Genomic DNA, 15,047 nt, shown 5'->3' on the forward strand with positions numbered 1-15,047 from the left:
TTCCTGAATCCTTGGTCTGGAGGACCCTGACCTGAGACTCTTGATCGCACAAGATACACTTGAGATTCAAACTCAGGCAGTCTAACTGCCGTCACATTTCAGAGTTCGAACCCTTCTGCTATATCGGTCATGTTGGTATGACGATTCTGTTTCAACTTCTTTTCCCTAGCATTCTGTTAGAAATTCTACCGGAAGAATTTCAAAGCAGAATCTTTGATACTTGGCATCAAAGTGGTGGCAATTCAACGTCTTTGCTAGTGATGGATGAAGCTGCAGTAGGAGCTTCTCAAGTACTCTGACAAGTGTCTTGGGCTTCTTCCTCAATACCCCACAGCCTTGTAGACATACATGTATCCACCAGGCCTCTGGGACAATTATTTCAAAAATGCTTTTGGATGTTCTGCTCTCCCACTAGACTCAGAGCTCTTGGGGACAAGGACCCAGTTCCTAGTCATTATTGTTTCCTAGTACAGAGCCCAGTGTCAAAAAGGGAGGTGGGTTCAATCTTTCTGGATGTAATTCTGCAGTACAATAAACTAGATTTAGAACTGAGGTTCTTAAATTTCATTTGCATAAGAATCACCTGTGGGGCGGGGTCTAGGACTCTACCTTTAGTGTCTCGGATGATTCCGACGCAGCTGATCCTTAATCCATTGTTGATACTTTGAACACTATTGTACAAGGTCCGAACACTCAGTAATAACTAAGAAACTCTTATAAGTACTTATTTATCATATAGCAGATACTTCATGCCTAAGAGAATTATGACTATTAACTCAATTAATCTATATCGAATTCCTGTGACGTGAAAAGTATTATTACCCCCACCTTCATATTATTAGAAAACTGAGACCCAAAAATGCTAAGAGTGCTAACTTGCCCCATTGCTTACAGCTCCTGTTTGCACCCAGGCACTCTGGCTCCAGAGCCTGTCCTCTTACCTGCTACTGCACACCACCCTTTCCAGTGATGTGTGTAAGAAAGTCCACATTATTCCCAGCGTTATTTTTGCTGAGCCCTTTTGAGGAGTCTGAAAGGAAAAGAGGGCTACATGGCTGCATGAAACACACAGGAAATATTTTATTAGCTTCCAGATGGAGAAAAGGGTAGAGTAAAAACATTTCAATAGAAATCCACGGCCCTCCTTAAGGAGCCCACTCGGGCATCCAGAGCCCCCCAGTCGTGGTAGCGCCTGTAGTCCCCCGGCCGCAGCAGGTACTGCCGCCCCCGGTAGTTGGGCATCTCATAGAGGACCCACCAGCCCTCCAGGACATGGAAAGAGTGGATCTCACTGAAGTGGAAGCGGTCATGGAGCGAGGAGCAGTCCTCCGAGATCTCCACCATCTGGCCTCTGTAGTCCTCTCGCTCGTAGACCCTCAGCCGGTGGGTGCTGGTCTGTGGGTTCAGCCATCAGCCGAAGGGGAAAAGTCAGAAAACCTAGGCCTTAGCAGCCAGTCATGCACACCCATGGGGAATGGGCATTTCTTTCTCTTTTCTATATCAAAGCTGACAAATTAAAAAGACAGCCAACATCAAGGCAACAGTTGGGTACAGTTGGTGTACAGTTGAGTAGTTTGTACACTGCAAAACTGAAGAGGGTGTCATTCACGGACATCAAGATATGTAGGGTGCTCCATTGAATCTTTAGGGCCACAACCCACATGCACCTTATTTAGTACCTACTTAGTACCACACTTGAGTAACATTAATATATATCTATATGAATCATATAGATATATAATCATAATAGCATTAGAAAAAGCTGGGGGAAAAGAAGTCAAATTGCTTTTCCCTCACAAGAGGTCATAGATTGGTGGCAAGTCAGGAAGAGTCCAGCCCAGGTGATCCCTAATCCCTTTCTCTCTGCTTTCAGCCCTGCTGCTCTAAAATCCTAAAAAGCAAGAGTGTAAATAAAGGAGTTAGGTTCAGTCTTCAGCTTGAATATATGCTCCTGAGAATTCGATTTAGGTAGTACACAAAAATGGAAATTCAAGATCATGAAGGAAGCCTGTACAGAATCAAGGGGATATAAAATCTTTGTCCTAAGCAAATCCTGTCTGTCTCTTCTTGAGCACTTGTTTTATCTGCTTGTTCCTTCCCAGCAGGTACCCACTGTCTCAGTGTCTTCTTTTTTCCACCATTAAATCCGCACGGGGAAAGGTTCTCATAGGCAATCCATTCTGAGGTTTAAAAAAGTGCTAATAAGGTATCTTCCATGGTTTACAAAGGAGTTACATGTGTTATCTCATTTGATCTTCATAACAGCCTGACACATCTGGAGCGACCACTCTAAGTCTTTTCTTGTTTATTAGACACTAATGACTAGAGCGTTTGGTCTATAATTAGAAGAGTCACGGCTGGAAAGTGTGAGCCCAGATCTCCAGGCTCCTAAAACCAGTTTGGGTCTATCAAGGCATTAAACCCTCTGAGGAGGTTCCAAACTTCCCCAAAGTGGTACATTTTCCACAGGACTCTGTGGACCTGCCACCCAAGTTTTGTTTGGGTAGCAGCAGGCTTTGTAGGAGCTACTGGAATCATATTGTTGGTTATTTGTTTTGCCTAATCAAAACGCAGACCTTGGAGTTCCTGCTCTGGCGCAGCAGAAACAAATCCAACTGGTATCCATGAGGAGGTGGGTTCAATCCCTGGCCTCGCTCAGCAGGTTGGGGATCCAGTATTGCCTTGAGCTGTGGTGTAGGTCACAGACTGGACTTGGATCTGAACTTGCTGTGGCCTAGGCCAGCGGCAGTACCTCCAACTGGACCCCTAGTCTGGGAACCTCCCTATGCAGAAGATGTGACCCTAAAAAAGCAGGGGTGGGGGGGCAACGAAACATTAGGCCTTGATGTTCATAATCGTTACTATTTGAAGGAGGGGGGCTGCAGGCTTGCCATGTGCCAGGTGATCCCTACCAGTTAGCTTCCCTTATTAGCTCCATTTCACAGATGAGGAAGGAAAGAAGAAATCACCCTGGTAACTAGCCCAAGGCCACCTGAGTGTGAGGAGCTAAGCTGTGGCTTATTCATCACCTGTGGCATAGGCTCCAATACTGTGCAGCACTTTTTCCAGTGGAAGAATTTAATTTTAGCAAAGGGATAAAATTTGAATTAAGAGCACATCATCACAGGATTTTTCAGTGGAAGGAAACCTCAGCGGTGTCCATTAAGGGAAAGAGAACCGGTAAGAGCCGCCAAAAAAGACCACAGCCCTCCGATCTGACCACTGTGTCCGCAGCACCCGAGTGACCCGAGGGCACAGCGGGCCCAGGGGACTGGACTCACGTGGGGGATGAGGCGGCAGGAGCGGATCGAGTCGCTGAGGCCCATCCACTGCTGGTAGTCGGGGTAGTCGCCGCGCCGCAGGAAGTACTGGCAGCCAGAGAAGTTGGGCTGCTCGTAGAGCATCCAGCAGCCGCTGTCCACGCGGATGGAGTTGCAGCGGCTGAAGTAGGGCTGCAGGTTGGGGTGGTCGCTGCTGCACTCGTAGTGGCGGCCCTGGAAGCCCCGGTCCTCGTAGAAGGTGATCTGCGAGGAAGGGAAAGGAGGGCTCAGAGGCCTGGCCTCCAGCCCCGGCTGCGGGCCCCCCCCCCCCCGCCGCCGGGCTCACCTTCCCCATGGCTGCTCGACCCGGTGATGGAGCTCCAGGCGGTGGGGCCGGCGCGGTCTATATAGCAGGCCGGCTGCTGCGTAGGCAAGAACAACACAAAAGGGGCCCCCGGGGGCGGAGGATTTCCTCTCTCCCTCTTTTCTATATAATGACGGCGGGGGTGGGGGTGGGGGGACATATTGTATGTTTGCTCTTAGACTCTCCAGAGCTTTCGAACTGATGACCCGCGTAAAACTGTCCCTTGGTGCCTCTGGGGCCTTTAAATGAAGCCTATTCAGGAGACTGGAAGCGAGCAAAAGCGCTTAAGCGAGCTAATAATTGTAATTCAATATTTTTAAACCCGTCCCAATTTCAAAATGACCTTTTGGAAGAACAAGGCGGGGTAGTGACCAAGTCTGAGGTCAGGACGGGCTGCGGGCAGGAGGCGTATAGAGGAGGGAACGTTTATTTCCTCCGTGTGAGAAGGTGGGACGCGGGATCCTCTGCCTTCTCCACAGGCGTGGAGGATGGAATTTTCCCGAAAGAACCCACCCTCTCCGCAGATGAGGGGGTGCAGCAGATACGCCACCTGAGGAAACGTGAAGGGGGCTGGACCCCGAGGAAGCCCCGTGTAGGCACCTGGCTCCGCTCTGCTCCCTGGGGACCGGGCGGACCAGGGACACCTCCAGACTCAGCCACTGCCTCCCACCCCACAGCCCAGCACATTCTCAGCTGTGGAGTTCCCAAGGTGACTGGTGGTTATTATAACTCACACCTGTAACTTTTTTTTTGTTTTGTCTTTTGTCTTTTTAGGGCCTCACGCGAGGCACATGAAGGTTCCCAGGCTAGGGGTCTAATCTGAGCTGTAGCTGCCGGCCTACATCACAACCACGGCAACACGGGATCTAAGCTGCATCTGCAACCTACACCGCAGCTCATGGCAACACTGGATCCTTAACCCACTGACCAAGGCCGGGGATCAAACCCTCAACCTCATGGTTCCTAGTCGGATTTGTTTCCTCTTCACCCCGATGGGAACTCTCACACCATAACTTTTAATTTAACCAATTATTTCGAAACTGTGTGCTAAGCTTAATTCTAGCTGCGATAAATTCAAGTTAACATACAAATATAACATTTAAAATCCACCATCTTGCAAGGATTCTGCCTTCTCTTCTTCCTCCAGCCCCCAGGCCAGCCCAGTTGCTCTCTAGTTAATGCTCTGGTTCCCCAGGCTGAGGTCTTCTTTCCTCCTTCCAACCGCCTTCTACCCACCCCTTGCCCCCACCTGCCTCCGCCAGCAGCTTGGGGTGCTCTACTCTTTAGAACAGTCTTTCTCAGCCTCACACTATTTTGACATTTGGGGTCAAAAAATTCTCATTTGTGGGGCTCTGTCCTGTGTATTTGAGGATATTGGGCAGCATCCCTGGTCTCAACCCTCTAGGTCCTATGAGCATTACACTCAGGGTTGTAACAACCAAACATGTTTCCAGACATTGCTAAATGGCCCCTGGGAGAGCCAAATCAATCCTGATTGCAAACCACTGCTTTAGAGGGAGCTCGTCCTCAGCTTGATACACCTTGTTGCACTTAGTTTGGATTTTTGCTACTTAAGTTGAATACTGAAAAATTGTTTGCCCTGGATAATTTTGACACACATAAGTTTAACAAGCCCTATTCACATTCTTTCTTTTAAAAATTCTAGCTCTAGGAGTTCCCTTTGTGGCTCAGTGGGTTAAGAACCTGACTGGTATCCACGAGGATGTGGGTTCCCTTGCTCAGTGGGTTAAGGACTTGGCATTAGCACAAGCTGTGGTGCAGGTCACAGATGCAGCTTGGATCTGGTGTTGCTGTGGCTGTGGCATAGGCTGGAAGCTGCAGACCTGATTTGGCCCTTAGCCTGCAAACTTCCATATGCTGCAAATGAGGCCCTAAAAAGATTAAAAAAATAAATAAATAATACAAATTTTAGCTCTATAGAAAATGTGGAAACTACAAAGAAGTAGAAAGGAAAAATTAAAACCATTGTACTGTCTTTTAAAAGCCAGTATTGGTGAATATTTAAAAACTTCCTTTCAGTTCTGAAAGGTGAAAAAGACCTAGAGATCTATTGCACAATAACATTCATAGGGTTAACTCTACTATACTATGTGGTTAAAAATGGTTAAGAAGACAAATTTCATGTTATATATTTTTTACCGCTATAAAAAGACACCTCATCCTCCCCCCCCAAAAAAAAAACCCTCTTAATTTTCACTTTTTTAACTAATACTTCAATCTCTAAGAATTTGTCCAAGGAAATATCTAAAGGTACATGCAAACATTATATACAGTGGCATTTTATGAAACCACTGTTTATAATACAAAAATTAGATACAAATGAAATGCCCCAAACAGGGCATTAATTAGGTAAATTATAGAACATCTGTTTGATGAGGTGCTATGCAACTACCAAAAATTATGTTAGCAAAGAATTTACTTAAGGATATGGAAAATGCATAAATGGAAAAATTTTAAAGTAAGTATATTAGCCACTGAAAGCTACAAAACATTGCTGAAGGAAAGATATATATAAATGGAAAAACATCTTATGTTCATGGATTGGAGGATTTAATATTGTGCAGATATGAATACTTCCTAAAGTGATTTACAGATAAAATACAATCCCTACAAAATTGTAATGATTTTTTTCTGCAGCAGTAGAAAAACCCATCCTAAAACTTATACAGACTCTCAAGGGATCCAAAATACACAAAACAATCTCAAAAAAGAAGAACAAACCTTGAAAACCCATGCTTCCTGATCTCAAAACTTACCACAAAGTTACAATAATCAAAACAGTGTGGTACTGGTGTAAAGACAGACACATGAACCAATGGAAGATAAGTAGAGAACACAGAAATAAATCCTTTCATATATGGTCAAATAATTTTTGACAAAGATGCCAAGACAATTCAATGGAGAAAAGAGAGTCTTTTGAACACTGACACTGGGAAAAGCGGATACCCACATGCAAAAAAATGAAGAATTTGGACCCTTACCTTACACTGTATACAAAACGAACTCAAAAAGGATTAAAGACCTAAATGTAAGAACTAAAACTATAAAACTCTTAGAAGAAAACATAGAAAATCTTCATGAGATTAGAGCTGGCAATGATTTCTTAGCTATAACACCAAAGCATAGGCAATAGATAAAATGGAGTTCATCAGAATAAAAGCTTTCGTGCATCAAAGGAGACTATCAACAGAATGAAGAGGCCACCAATGGAATGTGAAAAAGTATTTGAAAATCATATATGTAATAAAGGATTGATATTCAAAATGTATAAAGAGCTCCTACAACTCAGCAGCAACAAAAACGAAGTCCCCAAATAAACCCAACTAAAAGAAGAAGCTTGAATCGACGCTTCTTCAAAGATACACAAATGACCAATAAGCACAGAGAAGGATGCTCCACATTGCTAATCATTAGGGATATGCAATCAAAACTACAATGAGAAACTATTTCACATCCATTAGGATGGCTATTATAAAAAACAAAAACAAAACAGAAAACAACTCATGAGTGTTAGTAAGGATGTGGAGAAACTGGAAAACTTGTGCATTGCTGGTGGAGCTATAAAAGGATGCCAGCTGGAAAACTGTGGAAGATTGCGTGGTAGGTCCTCAAAAATTAAACATCTCATTACCATACGATCCAACAATTCTGCTTTTAGTCAAATACCCAAAAGAATTGCAACCAGAGACTTGAACATATATTTGTCCCCCAGTGATCATAGTGGCATTATTTATAATAGCCGAAAGGAAGAAACAACTCAAATGCCCATCTAGGGATGGATGGATGGATAAACAAAATGTGGACTAGGCATAGAATGGAATATTATTCAGACTTAGAAAGGAATGAAAGTTTGACAAATGCCACGAGGTGGACAATCCTTGAAAACATTATGCTAAATGAAATGAGCCAGACACAGGACAAATATTATATGCATTTGAGATACCTTTAGTAGTCAGATATATAAAGAAAGAAAGTAGAGGAGTTCTACTTTTGGCTCGGTGGTAATGAACCCGACTAGTATCCATGAGCACGAGGGTTCTCTCGGTGGCTTAAGGATATGGCATTGCCTTGAGCTGTGGTGTAGATCCAAGACACGGCTTGGATCTGGTGTTGCTGTGGCTGTGGTCCAGGCTGGCAGATACAGTTCTGATTTGAACCCTAGGCTGGGAACTTCCATATGCTGTAGGTGCAGCCCTTAAAAGAGAAAAAAAAAAAGAAAGAAAGAAAGAAAGAAAGAAAGAAAAGAAAAAAGAAAAGTAAAAAGGAAGAAAGTAGGATGATGATTCCCAGGGGCTGGGGGAAGTGGGAATGGGGAGGTTTTTTTTTTTTTTTTTGGTCTTTTTGCCATTTCTTGGGCTGATCCCGCGGCATATAGAGGTTCCCAGGCTAGGGGTAGAATCGAAGCTGTAGCCGCTGGCCTATGCCACAGCCACAGCAACGCAGGATCCAAGCTGAGTCTGCAACCTACACCACAGCTCATGGCAACGCCGGATCCTTAACCCACTGAGCAAGGGCAGGGACCGAACCCGCAACCTCATGGTTCCTATTCGGATTCGTTAACCACTGTGCCACGACCGGAACTCCGGGGAGTTATTGTTTAATGAGTATAGAGTTTCAATTTGGGATGATCAAAAAGTCCTGGAGACTTTGGTGCTGATGGTTGCATGATGATGTGAATGTGCTTTATGACACTGAATTACACACTTAAAATGGTTATAATGGTAAATTTTGTTACGTATATTTTATTACAATTTAAAACCTCCTCCACGAGCAAGAAGAAAAAATCATCAATATTAATTTTTTCAATATTAATATATTGAGTTCAATAATTCTACTGCTGTTGTAAGAAAACACTAAAATGGGATAAATCCTAGTGATTAAAATTATATAGAATGATTGGCCAACAGGGCCCTGTTGTACAGCACAGGGAACTCTACTCAATATTCTGTGATGATCTATATGGGAAAAGAATCTGACAAAGAATGAATGGTGTATATGTGTAACTAAATCACTTGGTTGTACAGCAGAAATTATCACAACATTGTAAATCAACTACATTTTAATAAAACTAAAAAATGAAAAAATGAAAGTGAATTAATGCATTTAAAGAGAGTTTGTTTTAACTTATTTATAGTCCTCTCTATAATAAGAAGGGAATAATTGATATAATTAATGTCTTAAAATTTTTTTTATTAGTACATTTCCCTCCTTGGGCTTTCTCCTTCCTTCTCCCTTGATTCATTCCATTCTATCTTACATCACCAAAACTTACATTCAAGAACCTGATACTATTTCAGGTCCCTCTTCAATCCTAAGAATTGGTGCTCTAGGCACACTTGTACCGTAGGCAAAGCTTGTTGCATGTTTTCCTTCACCCAACCTTCCCTGCTTACTGCCCCACTTGCAGCTTGCAGCTATGGTTACCAAGGACCCACTTTCAAGATGATGAAGATGCTATATAAGGTGGAAGATGAACAAAATCTCGGGCCTTGATATTGTTGAGCTGCTGAATGCACCATCTCCAAATTCTGTGCTACCCTAGGACTTCCTATCATGTGAGCCAATAGATTGCCATAATGCTCATCCATTTGATAAGGGGTTTCTGCTACTTTCAGTCTAATATATCCTAACTGACTCAGATTCATTTTTGGCCAAGAGATTAGGGTGAATTCTGATGAAATTTCAAAGGATGAGTGAGAAAAGGTGAGGAAGAGTAATCCAGGTGAGTTTGGTGTTAGTAGATTCAAACTATTGCCTTTAGAGTGGATAAGCAATGAAATCCTGCTGTGTAGCACAGGGAACTATATCTAGTCATTTGTGATGGGACGTGATGGAGGATAATGTGAGAAAAAGTATATATACATATTTATATATTTATACTTGATTATCTATCTATCTATGGCTGGGTTACTTTGCTGTGCATCAGAAACTGACAGAACATTGTAAATCAACTATAATATTTTTTTTTAAAGAGTAATCCAGGTGAGGAAAAGATGTGAGCAAACTAAAAAAGATGTGAAAATCCTTAGTGCATTTTAAGGACTTGGATTAGATGGTGTAATGGACCACTGGGGTCAGAAAGGAGAGGAAGTGGGTAGTCTGGGGCCAGATTCTTGAAAAAGGTCGAATTTTTCCCTGTGTGCAGTGGAGCAACATCAAATGTTTTTGTTTTTGTTTTTGTTTTTTGCTATTTCTTGGACCGCTTCCACGGCATATGGAGGTTCCCAGGCTAGGGGTTGAATCGGAGCTGTAGCCGCCGGCCTACGCCAGAGCCACAGCAACGCGGGATCCGAGCCACGTCTGCAACCTACACCACAGCTCACTGCAACGCCGGATCGTTAACCCACTGAGCAAGGGCAGGGACCGAACCTGCAACCTCAAGGTTCCTAGTCGGATTCGTTAACCACTGCGCCACGACTGGAACTCCTCAAATGTTTTTAATCAGGGAGATGACTTGGTCAGGTCAGTCTTTGAGCGCAGACATAGTCACCACTCCTCCTTTCAAAGATTCTAGCAATGAGAGTGCGAGTAATACAATGAGCAGCAGGAGAAGAACCAAGGTAAGTGAATGCAGGGTTATACTCACCTATAACCTTATATAGACGATATACTAACACACACATACATCTACACGCATGGAGAGTATGTATATGGTTATATAAATATATACAACCACGTGTGTATATGATGTGTGCATATATATAGACAGAGAATGTAGCTTTGGATTGTCCTATGCATTTAATTCAATTCCTATTGGTTGTTTGCAATGACCTCATGATAAGAATCTGTAAGCTGGTGCTGTCATTATTTTGATGAGAATCTTCCTAATTCCACAATGGAAAATCACTGGTTTTCTGAGCTATGAGTTCTGAATTCTAATGCCACTTCTATTATTAGCTGTTCAACATTAGAATTAAAGAGTTCCCTGGTGTCATTGTCACTTGTAGTGGCTCAGGTCACTGCTGTGGCGAGAGTTTTATCCCTGGCCTGGGAAATTCTGCATACCATGGTCTTGTTCAAAAAAAAAAGAAAAAAAAAGGAATTACAATGAGTGATCTAGGTTAGGTGATCTCCAGGTTAAAATATATTAAATATCATACGACTTCGTTGTTCTATAATGGCCTGCTTTCCTCCCTCTTTCCTCCTCTCCCTTCCTCTCTCCTCCTTCTTCTCCTCCCCCACCTCCTTCTTTTTCTCCTCCTCCTCCTTCTTGTTTTTTGTTTTTGTTTTTCTTTTTTTTAGAGTTGTACCTGCAGCATATGGAAGTTTTCAGGCTAGAGGTTGAATTGGAGCTGCGGCTGCTGGCCTCCGCAACAGCCATGGCAATGAGGGATCTGAGCCATATCTGTAACCTACACAGCAGCTTGCTGCAATGCTGGGTCCATTAGCCCACTGAGCAAGGCCAGGGATCGAACCTGCATTGTCGTGGATACTAGCTGGATTCTTAACCCACTGAGCCACAACAGGAACTCTTCCTTCTCCTTTATCTTCTTCATCATCAAGGGGGTGGATTCTCCATTAGGAATTCCTTTGAGATTCTGAATAAAGTTCTAAACAATCACCTCAAAAAGAGTCACATATACTCTGTATTAGCTAGAAATGCGTGTTGAAGTAGAAATAACAGAACACCCAATGATGGTGGCATAAACAAATGTGAGTTTATTTTAGTCCCATTACAAGAAGCCTCAAGGTAAAGGGTTGCAGGCTTTGTGTGATGGTTAATTTAACGTCAACTTGACCAGTTCGGTGACATCCAAATAGCTAGTAAAACATTATTTTGGGTGTGTTTATGAGGATATTTCTAGGAGACATTAGGATGTGAATCACAAGACTAAGTAGAGAAGATCACCCTTACAGATGCCTCCTTCAATCTATTAAGGGCCTGAATAGAACAAAAAGGTGGATGGAGGAGGAACTTCCTCTTCCTGCTGGAGCTGAAACATTGTCTTCTTCTGCCCTCAGACATCAGCACATCTGGTTCCCAAGCCTTGGACCCAGACTGAATTATTCTACCTGCTTTCCTATTTTTCCAGCTTGCAGATCATGGGACTTCTAAGCTTCCATAATCACATGAGCCTATTTCTATGAAAAGTTTCTTCATAATATATTTATCCTGTAGGTTCTGTTTCTCTGGAGAGCACTGACCAATGGACATTGGTTCAGAGGCTTGACGACATCAAGGCCAGCATTTCTGAAACTACGTCATTTCCCTCATACTTGTCACCTCTTGAGAGGAAATGTCTGAAATAAGAGGGAATTGTAGCACCAGTGGCAGTGACTCCTTTTCATCAGGAAGATAAAACATTTTCCAGAACCATCTTCCCTCCCTCCCCATCGCATTCCTCTACTTATGTTTCAATGTCAGGAGAAGGTCATGCGACCACCTCAACATCAAGAGATTTGGCCAGAGATTGGTAAACTCAACTTTTGGATACAATTCAGGGAATTCAAAAATCTTCTGAAGCCCATTGTTGGACCCAACTTCAGAATCCCTGATTTAAAAAGTAGGTCACATCCTCTGAACCTCAGCTTTCAGATCTTTACTCCTCAAAGAAAAACTGAAGAGATTTCCAGCAATCTGATTTGAAGCAGAAAGGTCTTTAAAGGCCAGAAGATCAAATAAAACCATGTATTATGAAACTGGTTTGCAAACTGTAAAGTTCTCCTTCATACGAAGGCAGAGTTCTATCGTGAGAATTTTCTCTGTTACCCATAGGTCATATACCTTGCATCTTTGTGTGTGTTCATAGGAGTGTGTAAATATAACAATAAAATAGATATAGGATGAAAGGAAAAACACAAGCACATCAGTGCCAGGAAAACAGAAAATAGTTTATTCGTTTCCAGATTGAGAAATGATGAACTGATTTCAATAGAAATCTATGACTCTCCTCAAGGAGCCCACTTTAGCGTTCATGGCCCCCCAGTCATGGTGGCGCCTGTAGTCCCCTGGCCTCAGCAGGTACTGCCGCCCCCGGTAGTTGGGCAACTCATAGAGGACCCAGGAGCCCTCCAGCACATTGAGAGAGTAAATCTCATTGAGGTGGAAGCGGTCGTGGAGCGAGGAGCAGTCCTCTGTGATCTCTATCACCTGGCCTCTGTAATCTTCCCTCTCATAAAGTCTGATCCTGTGAGAGCCAGCCTGGCCCATCCAGAGGTAGAAAGAGGAGAAAGACAAACCATGAAATGATTCTAACACATTCATTCTATTCAGTTCTGCGAGGACCAGCTCAAGCCATTTTCGAGCATGTAGTAAAAATGAATTATTTCTGATTTTTTTTTTTTTTTTTGCCTTTTAGGGCTGCACCCATGGCATATGGAAGTTCCCAGGCTAGGGGTTGAATCAGAGCTACAGCTGCCGGCCTACACCACAGCTACAGCAACGTGAGATCCAAGCTGTGTCTTCAGCCTACACCACAGCTCATGGCTTTGCCAGATCCTTAACCCATTGAGCGAGGCCAGGGATCAAATCCGCATCCTCATGGATCCTAGTCGGGTTTGTGACCACTGAGCCATGACGGGAACTCCATTTCTGAATATTTGATATGCCTCATTTTCAAAGGTGGAGATTCAGTACCTTTTCAAGATCATAAAGCATGACTAAAAATTCAGGAAATCTCACTCTTTAATATATTCAAATATTTCACAGGACGAACTGTTAATCCTGCTCAGACACGGCGCCAGAGAGAAACCCAAGCCTTCAACAGCTTATTACTATGTTTGCCCTTTCCAAGAAATATTTTAATTTTTCAAGCCTATGTGTTTGAACAGTAAAGTCAGTTTATGAAATGAATGACCCTACATTGAGTTTAAAAGAAATCTTGGAAAAAGGACATAAATGCTTCTGTTTCTGGGGAAAGTAAAGTTCAACATTTTAAGTCTTTCAGTTAAATATTTGATTTTAATTTAATACTTTATGAGTAGAATGAGGAAAATGGGAAAGAAAAATCAGGAAGCCCAAGGGCTAATTTTTCAAAAAACTTGGTGTTTAAAAAAGCATTTATGAACTGCACATAGCCCGTGTGTAAAATCTCTGTGTTGCTCTCCATAAAGAAAAAATTCTTTGATTTGTACAAGTAGGGAAAACCAAAATATGCAAGTGGGAAGGCAAAAGGGGAGAGAGTCTTCTAAAAATTAACCCTTGTAAAAAGTTTCCTTTTCAATTCCTGTCTGCTCAGTAACTACCATATAGTCTAGTACCTAATTATTTTTCTGTTAGATATTAGTGGACTTTCTACAACTCCATTGTAAGTGATTTCACGACAGGACCTCCCTCTTATTCACGTCCAGGGCAACCAACACATTTGTGTTCAATAACTACTTGCTGATGAATTGGTGCCTGGACAACACTTTTGTTCACAGCAAACTATGTTGCTAATCTACCATAGCTTTACCTTTCCCCAAACTCTCAAGTATTATGAATGATCACTCCTCCATGTATTTAACCGTTGAAACGATCCCTTTTGGGTCCAAAGCCCTGTCCTGATAGGGACCTGGACTCACGTGGGGGATGAGGCGGCAGGAGCGGATCGAGTCGCTGAGGCCCATCCACTGCTGGTAGTCGGGGTAGTCGCCGCGCCGCAGGAAGTACTGGCAGCCGGAGAAGTTGGGCTGCTCGTAGAGCATCCAGCAGCCGCTGTCCACGCGGATGGAGTTGCAGCGGCTGAAGTAGGGCTGCAGGTTGGGGTGGTCGCTGCTGCACTCGTAGTGGCGGCCCTGGAAGCCCCGGTCCTCGTAGAAGGTGATCTGCGAGGAAAGGAAAGGAGGGCTCAGAGGCCTGGCCTCCAGCCCCGGCTGCCCAGGGTGCCCCTCGGCCCAGTGCTGGACTCACCTTCCCCATGGCTGGTGGATGTGATGCGAGCTCATTGCGGTGGGGCCGGCAAGCGCGTCTATATAGCAGGCCGGCTGCTGCGTAGGCAAGAACAACACAAAAGGGGCCCCTGGGTGAGGAGGGGATATGCTTGTTCTCTTTTTTCTCTTTGCTGTCAGAGACCATGAGGCTCATTGTGGGTCTGGTCCCATTCTCTCTGGAGTTTCTATCAATAGCTGATGCTATCAAGACTGAAAAAAAAAATGTAATTTGGGACATTGTCTATTTAAAATTAGAAGTACAATTTTAGCCATTTCATATATCATCTACACTTTTATTAGTATGTGTTGGGGAAAAGCAAAAAAGTGTAAGTGGGCGAGCCAAAAAGGCAAGGACTCCTAATAAGGCAGGTATCAATTAATCTGTAAGAACCATGTGCTGCAGTATCAAATACGAATTGCTAATGACAAGGACATGACCTTTACAGAATGCTGAACATTTCAAATTAGTCCTTTAAGAGAGCTTTCTCATTCAAGGATGTAAGAAATTAGAATGTTCCACCGAAGCAAGCGTTCACAACATTTCAAACTTT

General features: G+C 43.3%; 2 protein-coding genes across 2 annotated transcripts; both read right to left on the reverse strand.

Moving 5' to 3' along the window:
* Positions 1-1,056: 1,056 nt before the first annotated feature.
* On the reverse strand, positions 1,057-3,706 carry LOC125122257 (gamma-crystallin F). Its single transcript, XM_047770472.1, has 3 exons — positions 3,607-3,706; positions 3,282-3,524; positions 1,057-1,395 (listed from the first exon to the last, which is right to left on the reverse strand). The coding sequence occupies exons 1-3, from the start codon at positions 3,613-3,615 to the stop codon at positions 1,123-1,125; spliced, it is 525 nt and encodes a 174-aa protein (XP_047626428.1). The 5' UTR covers positions 3,616-3,706; the 3' UTR covers positions 1,057-1,122.
* An 8,750-nt stretch (positions 3,707-12,456) lies between these two features.
* Positions 12,457-14,491, reverse strand: LOC125122258 (gamma-crystallin D). The gene is made up of 3 exons (XM_047770473.1): positions 14,477-14,491; positions 14,149-14,391; positions 12,457-12,787 (listed from the first exon to the last, which is right to left on the reverse strand). The coding sequence occupies exons 1-3, from the start codon at positions 14,483-14,485 to the stop codon at positions 12,515-12,517; spliced, it is 525 nt and encodes a 174-aa protein (XP_047626429.1). The 5' UTR covers positions 14,486-14,491; the 3' UTR covers positions 12,457-12,514.
* Between the last annotated feature and the right edge of the window lie 556 nt (positions 14,492-15,047).

This window comes from Phacochoerus africanus, chromosome 3 (genome assembly GCF_016906955.1).
Source record: "Phacochoerus africanus isolate WHEZ1 chromosome 3, ROS_Pafr_v1, whole genome shotgun sequence".
Classification (NCBI taxonomy): Eukaryota; Metazoa; Chordata; class Mammalia; order Artiodactyla; family Suidae; genus Phacochoerus; species Phacochoerus africanus.

Excerpts from the sequence above, each read along its gene's own strand:
- LOC125122258 (XM_047770473.1), bottom strand. Across the intron at positions 12,788-14,148 it reads CCTGCCGCCTCATCCCCCAC|GCTGGCTCTCACAGGATCAG; the intron begins GTGAGTCCAGGT and ends TGGATGGGCCAG.
- LOC125122257 (XM_047770472.1), bottom strand. Across the intron at positions 1,396-3,281 it reads CCTGCCGCCTCATCCCCCAC|ACCAGCACCCACCGGCTGAG; the intron begins GTGAGTCCAGTC and ends CTGAACCCACAG.